Source organism: Osmerus mordax, chromosome 10 (genome assembly GCF_038355195.1).
Source record: "Osmerus mordax isolate fOsmMor3 chromosome 10, fOsmMor3.pri, whole genome shotgun sequence".
NCBI classification, from domain to species: Eukaryota; Metazoa; Chordata; class Actinopteri; order Osmeriformes; family Osmeridae; genus Osmerus; species Osmerus mordax.
In genome coordinates, this window is record NC_090059.1 from 12,536,768 (window position 1) to 12,545,977 (window position 9,210).

The 9,210-nt window shown below is 46.5% G+C and overlaps 1 protein-coding gene across 1 annotated transcript in view; it reads right to left on the reverse strand.

Annotated features, from left to right (window-relative positions):
• ank3b (ankyrin 3b) overlaps positions 1-8,081 on the reverse strand; it is an 82,672-nt gene extending 74,591 nt beyond the window's left edge. The window contains exon 1 of the mRNA XM_067244242.1: positions 7,956-8,081. Coding sequence (XP_067100343.1) covers positions 7,956-8,027 — 72 coding nt within the window. The 5' untranslated portion in view covers positions 8,028-8,081. The remainder of the gene's footprint in view (positions 1-7,955) is intronic.
• Positions 8,082-9,210: the final 1,129 nt, after the last annotated feature.

The window sequence follows — 9,210 nt, forward strand, 5'->3', positions numbered from 1 at the left end:
GCTTCTGTTTCCTTCTCTGCCTGTCCACCCCGCCCCTCTGTCTCTGGGTCTCTTATCTGTAGCTGGGATAATGGCTGGCAGGCAGGCAGGCAGGCAGGCAGGAAGGCAGGCAGGCAGGCAGGCAGGCAGGCAGGCAGGCAGGCAGGCAGGCAGGCAGGCAGGCAGGCAGGCAGGCTGACAGACAGACAGACAGACAGACAGACAGACAGACAGACAGGCTGGCTGACAGACAGACAGACAGACAGACAGACAGACAGACAGACCTCTCAGTCCTGAAAGCTCCCTCCCCCCTGGCAAAGGAAAAGGGCAATCCTGGCATGTCATGTAACTGCCACTTCTGCTAGGAGGTCAGACTTAAAGAGAGAAGGGAGGAGATGGGGGAGGAGATGGGGGAGGAGATGGGCAGGCAGGGAAGAAGATTTTAGCACTCTAAAAAAAGGACCTGCAGAGACGATGGCTACCTCTCACCTCTCACAGGGTCACTCATAAACAGCTGCCAACACCCTGCACTGCCTGATTTAAAAGTAATCTTAATAACTGTGTTTTTGGCCCACATACTGTTGTACTGTGGTGTAAATAGTGAATGTTTCAACATGGCAGAGAATAAAGTAAGTTTCTTGGTTGATACTACCATTGATGTAAACTCAGTTTTCAAAATAAATCTGATGTGTCGTATAAACACCATCCTGTCACATGTCCGATTGAGTCTCTGCTCTGTTCTGAAGCTCTGTTGTACGTGTCGTGTGAGAAACAGGGCTCTGCTTTAGCTCCGGATTCCCCAATCAAAGAGAGGAGCTTTCCACAGTCAGCAGAGCACTACATCAAAGCACCTGGCATCACACACTCATGCACGTACTGTACCAACACACACACACACACACACAGCCCTGTAGAAAAAAGTGAGAGAGTGGGCAGGAAATACTGTAAAGCATGTGGCAAGGGGGCATGTCCCTCCAGCACGTTTATGACGAGGGTACACAGTACGATACTGAGACACACACACACACACACACACATGGGACGAGGACAGTCAGCGTGACAGAGAAGGGACGGCCAGGGCTGCTCCTCTAGGCCAGGGCCAACACACAGAACTGGGGCTGCTGCTCTGTCTATCCTTCACCTTGCTGCTTGAAATATGCTGGTAATTGGGCTGAGCCTCACTCCAGAACATTCCTCCTCTTGTCTGAGGGGTCTACACCTAGCAAGGTGTAAAAACAAGAGTCTGTGTTTCCAAGGGGTTTGAACTGAATTGAATTCAGTCACTCTCAGAGTCTCTGGGAAGCTATGCTCTCTTCTCTCTCTTTCTCTCTATCATGTCTCCTCTCTCTGTCTCTCCTCTCTCTATCCTTTATTTCTCTTTTAGTTTTCACTAAACAACAGCATGACATCATCTCCTAGACCCTGTTGCCATGGATGCATGGTCACATTGGACTACACACATCATCATCACATGCACTTTACCGGTCAATCAAATCTAATCAACATAAGAATTGAGAAGCCTTGCCCTGTAAGAGGCTACAGCATCCGTTTACATTGTATCTAATAAAGAGGGCCTCTGTGTGTGTTGTGTGTGTGTGTGTGTGTGTGTGTTTGTGTGTCTATGTGTTTGCTTATTTGTGTGCGTGCATGAGCGTGAGTCCATGTCCTGCTTACTGAGTGTCATATCCTGACAATGCATGACAGTACAGGACAGTTCTTCTAAAGAGCAAGGCCTCTGTTTGGATTACCTGAGTAAGAAAGTAAAACAGGCATGTGACTTTACATTTACATTACATTTAGTCATTTATCAGACGCTCTTATACAGAGCGACTTACAGTAAGTACAGGGACATTCTCCCCGAGGCAAGTAGTGTGAAGTGCCTTGCCAAGGACACGTAATTTTTCACAGCCAGGTATCGAACCAGCAACCTTCGGATTACTAGCCCAATTCCTGCCCCTGACTTGTCTCAGTACACTGTGCTGCAGTGTAGCTGTGTGTCTGGGCCAGGTATTGAGCAGCACACACTGATCTATGGGTCCGTTTCTCACTGTATCTCTGTCCCCCACTGCTACATTCAGCTGCTGCTGGGGCCTTCTGCTTAGTCAGTCCTCATTAGGCTAATACAGCCAGGGGTTGTGGAGACAAAGCCACGCTACCAGCTACTGACTCTGTACACATCAGCACTTTCTCTGGAATCAACTTATCACCTAGGACTCCGCTCCATAGCACTGAAGAATCAGGTGTTAGCATAGCATATAGTAGCTTAGAAAACAAGTGGAAACCAATGGAGATTTGAGCTAAACCATAACTACCGTGACACAAGGGAAATTAAAGCCTAATTAAGTCAGGTTGTCATTAAAGTCCTGATTCATGGCTTGGGTTGTAGTAAACAAAAAAAGGGCTGAACCCATATTCTTTGCCATTGTTCAATAGATCATGGTCCTGTGCCTTTTCAGACACAGACTGAATATCGTAATTATTTGCAGACGCATACTGTACAAGATGGAATGTAGCCCTTGGGGAGAGGGGTCACCATCAAATTGACCATACATACAGGATAAATTAGATTTCCCCAGACACTTCAACATGTCTTTACATAGGAGGTCAGCAGTACTACCATGCGTTTGGAGAGTTGTGTAAAGCAGTTGTTATTCACTCCTACTCTTATTAAAGGTCTCCAAGACGACCCCCCGAGGCCCAGCTCAGGGGAACTACATCTGTCCTCGGGTTCTTCTAGGTTCTTGGTGTTGAACAGGAATATAGACCTTAGCCTTTTTCTCTTTTAGTCCTGTTAAAGAAAGCCATCTTGTGATGACACTACAGTGTCAAGACAGGGCTCCATGTGATTCCAAACCACCTCTGCTACACCACAACTATATATCAGCTACTGATACCGAGGAATGGGCAGCCTGTATCAGACAAATTGCCGGAGAGTGCTGAACAACTAAATGACCTGCATCAAAGTCTTGCACTGTTCACAGAAATTGTGCTTACAGTGATTACAACCACTTTAGGGAAATCATAAAAACATGTTTCAGGTGATCGATACACAAATGAACTAACAAGAACATGCTGAGGACAAGCGCCATTTTTTTTTGCACGGATCATGCAGCATTTTCCAGGAAAATAGCACTAGTCTGTGGCTTTTCTGCAGCATCAGGGCTGAGTCACTTAGTTACACCTCAGAACGATAGAGAAAGAGTAATTGAGCAAGAGGGAGACAGGCACAGTAAAGAGAGGGGAAGTGTGAAAATGGGTGTTCCCTTGTTCTCCTGGGCCCCAGACAGAACGTGGACAGAACTCTGTACATTAACCAGACAGACCCGGTCCAGCCAGAAGAACACAGAGTCATCCTGATCTAGGGGTGGTCGGCCAAGACCAGCATTTGCTCTCTGGCTGCCTCAGCAAAAAACACATATGGCCCAGCGGAATGGCTTTTGCTGGCATCAGCCAGCATTCAGTTAACACAACTTTATGATACACAAGCCATCTATAGGTGAATAGGATGTGCATCATAATTAATAAGAAACATTTATTATAATCACCCTGCAATGGATCAGATAAAACCAATGAAATACTTTATCAATAGGGTGTTATTACAGTTTCATTAAATTTCAAGGTCACTTTATTCAAGTTTTGCCAAATAAGATTCATGGAAACATGGCAGGCAGACTGCTACTGTACTTCAGTTGTACACCTAGATGGTAGGGAATATTTATAGGGATTATGTCTTCTATAGCTGCAATTCGTGAAATATTATATTATTATTACCATCACCTGGACCTGAGACAAGCATCCCAACCACTCACTGCTAGTACACACACACAACTCCACAGGAAGGAGCTTTTCTAACCATGGCTGTAGGAACACTATCGGGTTCCGTAAGGACACCAGAGATCCTGGGAACAGCAAGCCCTGACTCGCCCTGCCTCGCTCCGTCTGCACCACGGAAGGTTCAGGAATGCTGCTGCGCCAGCGCTGGACATTCCAACCGGGATTACAGGCAGGATCAGAACCTAATCTGGAGTTGAGGGAGAGCCTCTGAGCTGCAGTCACGCTGCAGGCTGATGGTCATGGTGGAGGTGATTGTGATGATGGTGGTGATGGTGATGGAGTGATGGTAGAGGTTGGTATGGTGGTGGTGGTGTTTGGTTGGTGGGTTGTGGTGGTGGTGATGACTATGGTGGAGATGATGGTGTTTGAGGTGGTGGTGTTGGACATGACACTGGGGGCGATGGTGGTGTTAGTGGTGGAGGTGACGGGGATGGTAACAGGGATGAGGATTGGGGGAGAAAAACCCAAGGAGATGAGCACCCAGCCTAGGGTGCTCATCTCTTAGCCACCCACCTACTTCATCCCTCCTGAAGTCCAAATGAACCAGTATTGGCCCGGATGAGCAGTAGAGAGATTGTGGGGCTGGTATGTGGGCAGTGTTGTGTAACCCATTAACCATATATTCCTGTAAATGAAACATTCACCTGTCTAATAGAGACTGGCCAGTGACTATGGATACACACACACATACACAAGTACATTACGCAAGAGTTACTCCCACAACAATCACCACAAATACTAACTAGATGACCCTTTTTAGTCAAACAGTTCCTGTTAATGTTCTTTACCCAAATTCAGGGAGGCAGATGAGAGCATTTTAAGTCCAGGACATGAGTCATCAACATTTGTTCAATCAACTGTGTGAACTACCAGTAACATCCAATGACAAGTATGTGTTTGTGTGCCTGTGAACAGCCACCAACACAATGCCAGGGGCACAGCCTCATGAGGCAGGAAAGTCCTTTAGATGGATCTCCAGCAAAGCACAGCTCTAACACAGTTACATTTACATTTACATTTAGTCATTTAGCAGACGCTCTTATCCAGAGCGACTTACAGTAAGTACAGGGACATTCCCCCGAGGCAAGTAGGGTGAAGTGCCTTGCCCAAGGACACAACGTCAGTTGGCATGACCGGGAATCGAACTGGCAACCTTCAGATTACTAGCCCGATTCCCTCACCGCTCAGCCACCTGACTCCCATAGTTAGATAGTTTTAATTGAATAGAGAGGGATAGGGGGGGGGGTGACAGCGAGAGGGAGGGGGAGAGAGAGAGAGAGAGAGAGAGAGAGAGAGAGAGAGAGAGAGAGAGAGAGAGAGAGAGAGAGAGAGAGAGAGAGAGAGAGAGAGAGAGAGAGATTGAAAGAGAGGGGGGAACAAAAAGAGCAAGACTTTCTTTTGAAGTGTCTTTACCTTTGGTAATATTTATTCATGAACATGCCATCTTTCCAAGGAGGTTTACCAAGCAATCATTTATGTTTTCAGAGAGAAATGGAGATGGAAATAGAGATAGAAGGAGAGAAAGGGCAGAATCCAAATGTACAATATGTCTGGTATGTGTGTCAGCAAAATGGTCTCTTCCTGTAACCCTCCCCTACTCCTCAGTACACAAACTATCTCTCTTACATAAACACTTACACACACACACACAAACACACACTGAGTGAGCCTGCAGGGACCCTACGAGACTCACTTCCTGCTTGGCTCCCCAATTAGAACTCTCTATGTCCAGATTGGCTTTAAATTACATAGTGTAGTGAAGTCATTCTAAAGTGAAGCTGGGGCTGGGGCTGGGTTTGAGGCTGGGGTTGGGGCTGTTGTATATTATTATTCATTGTCATATAAACAAATGTCAAAAGGCCAACAGATTATGACGGTTATGTACAATTTTGTAAAATGCTGTGCAATATTCTGCACGCCTATTAAATTTTATATTCATAGTGTTTTCCACAACCAACATCACAACAGAAATGTGTGTGTGTCTGTCTCTCCCTCTTTCCTTCACAGCAGGGCTCTGGTTGCCATGGCTACAGCCAATAACACACCTGCCAAAGCTACAGGTCCCCCATGTAGACTCCGATCTCTCTCCCTCTCTCTTTCTTTTTCGCACTTTCTCTCCAGTCTCTCTCTCTCACTCCTCTCTTTCTCACTCTTCTCTTCCTTTTCTCTTTATATTCTCTCTCTCTCTCTCTCTCGCCCTCTCTCTCCTCCCTCTCGCCCTCGTTCTCTCTCTACCCCCTCCTCCTCTTTCTCATATTCACAAGCAGTGACCTATAAAACCAGCCCTATGTTTACAAGAACAGTGATTACAATAAAAAAAACGTGTTTTCTGAAGCATACTCTTCTATCCTGACGACACTGCTTTTATAGCTCATGGGAGGGAGTGTCTCACACGCGTTGTATTTTACTAAGCTAAAATGTGACACCTTTAACAATATTTGGTGTGAGGTCATGGTCTGGTCCTCACAGCTTTAGTCTGTCAGTCTACTAGGTACTAGTGGACTCCTTGACACAGAGAGGTTAGAAACCCACTCTTATTACAGCTACATAAGAACAATCCACATCTCAAGACTATAGAGGCAGTAAAGAAAGCCACTCCTTTCCTCTCCTCAGCCTCTGAAGACCCAAATCTCTTAATTGTCTTTACGGAGCCTGTTCAAATCGACAACCAGGATTATTCACTGTTTAGGGTGTGTTAATCTCTAAAGGGTGTTAATCCACTCAACTGGGGATTTACTTTCCTAACAATCCAAACACTTATTTCAAATATCAACCCATAGACAGACAAGGGGTAAACATATAATTGACATTGATAAGAAATACCACATGTGTAGTGTGTGGATGTGGTGTTAACTGTGTCTCCAGGATAAACGGATGCTGTGTGTCCCTAGCAACAGGTTGGTAAGGTAGGAGCACTAATGGGAGCCTGCTCAGAGATAACATCAATCTCTCATCTTCCTTCCTTCCCCCTCCTCTCCCCTTTTCTCCTCTCTCTTTCTTTCATTTCACCCTCAGTCCTCTCCTTCCCCTCCTCTCTTTTCCTTTACTAGTCCTCTACTCTCTTCTCTATTTTCTTTTCCTCTCTTCACTCTTCTGATCTCCTTTTCTGTTTTTCCAAACTCTCCTCATATCTCCTCCACCTTTCTCCTTTCTCCTCTCATCTCACTTCCACTCTTCTATATTTTCTCCTCCACTCCCCCTTCTTCTCTCCTCTCCTTCCCTCATCTTTTATTCCTCATCTACCACAAAGAAAAATGGTCTCTTACAAACTACTAAGCTACATCTTCCCTTATCACCTCCTCGCCACACCCGGGGCCAAACAAAGGAGGTGCCCTCCATCCTCCCGACTCCCCCTTTCTGAGCCAGCACCTGTTACTCTCCCATGTAAGAGACCTGGGGCAGAATCCTCCCCACCCCATTAGCACATAACTGAAAAAGCTGAGCAGGCAGGAAACACAGTAGTAACACCATGTAAAGTTCTGCTTACCAAGCAGGTTCAATTGCACAACATACTCTCCAACCAGCCTGCCCGGCCAATAAATTCTAAAGTCTTAGCCAGCAGATCGTGCCCCCTGGAAGCGTTGCAGAAGCTGAGAGGAGCACACTGTTGAGTGTCATCCCTTTGCTCGAGCAGCTATTGTTTTGTATGGCTGCCGTTGCATTCTCTCTACCAGTAGCTACAGTAACAGGTGTCTTTAGCCTGTCCATTGTTTCTGACTGTTTTCATAAGAACAGAACAGAATTCGGTCGCTGTGATCCATCATTGCATTTGATGTACTTGCTTCGAGTACAGCTGTGTTACACATTGCCTTCTGTAAGATCTCAACGACAGCCTCGTGCCAGAACAAACCAAGAGCTCAAAGACTATAAACATACTTGCTTCAGGACAAAACCGTAAATATGTTTCATTTCATTCTCAGATCAACAGTACAAAAAACGCCATGTCTTTGAAACAAGCTTTCTGTTTTCTTTTCTCTCTTCTTTTTCCTTTTTAAAAACAAATCTGTCAGTATGTGTCAGCACACCAGCGTGTTGTTTACAGATACCCAGCTAAATGTATCTTTGTTAATAAGAGCCACCTCTAATAGACACAACAGAGATCTCAGTGGATCTCTGGAAGAGCTTAGTGGATCGCCTGTTACCTTCTTGCCTTTCTTCTTGCGGTTCGCAGAGGCAGTCCTGGCTGGGGTTCCCCCCCTGGCCTCCTCACTCATCCTGGCTTCTGGACCTTCACTGGTCCTTAGTCCAACATGAAGAGCACAGCAGCAGAGGAGCGGCTCCTTCTGAAGTGTGGTGCCGTGAGTCCAGAACTCAGAGCTCCCTAGTCCATGAGCAGAGCAGCCTGCCTGACTACTTGCCCCAAAGCCTGGCTAGCTCACTGGGTGAATAGACCAACAGGCTAAGTCTCTCTCTCTCTCTCTCTCTCTCTCTCTCTCTCTCTCTCTCTCTCTCTCTCTCTCTCTCTCTCTCTCTCTCTCTCTCTCTCTCTCTCTCTCTCTCTCTCTCTCTCTCTCTCTCTCTCTCTCTCATATACACAATCCTCGCTGACACAAGCTCATGCACTTTCTGGCACGCACATACACACAGACACACACATACCTCCAGTCTCTTTTACACAAACACACTCACGCACACTTTCTCCAGTTGCAGTGCTCAGCCTCCGGATGACTCTATCTCCCACACGCTCTGGAAGTCAGGGAGCAGAGCTCTGATGAGAAGCAACAGTCAGAGTCAGATACACAGAGAGATGAATATTAGTATGAATCAATAATCCGTGGGTTACAGTAGTCACCTCTACTCTGCTGGTTTGGCTCGGCTCAGCTACCCACCACTCTCACAGCTACGTGTAGAGCACTTTTCTACTGGCTTCACCCTCTCTCTATTTCTCTCTCTCTCAAGCTAAATGGCACTAATGGAGAAAACTCCCTTGCTCTCCTTGGCATGGTTGGGAGGGTGGGAGGGAGGGAGACAGAAGGAGGGTGAGAAAGGAGAGAGAGAAAGAGAGGGGCAGGGACTCAGAGAAAGAGAGCGAGGGAGGGTGAAAGGAAGAGAGGGAGGGAGCGATGAGGAGATGGGGAGAGACAACCAGTAAAGGAGAATGAGAGACAGATAAAGAGAGAAAAACAGACAGAAAAAACGTTAGAGATAACAGAAAACAGAAAGAAAAACATCATAAAAAATCAGTGAGAGCTGGTGTGAAAGACAATGAGAGGGCTGGATGTGAGCGAGCTGTTGGAGTGATGTCTCTTTCCCCTCCACTATCTCTACCCACACTGTCCATAGCAGAGTCCACTCTGTTTTTTAGCGAGGAGCCTAAAGTCCTTCTCAAGAGAGGGCAGAGGAGAGAAATACACACACCAGCTGAGACAGGGACTGACTGTCCCTCAGCGCTCCCGG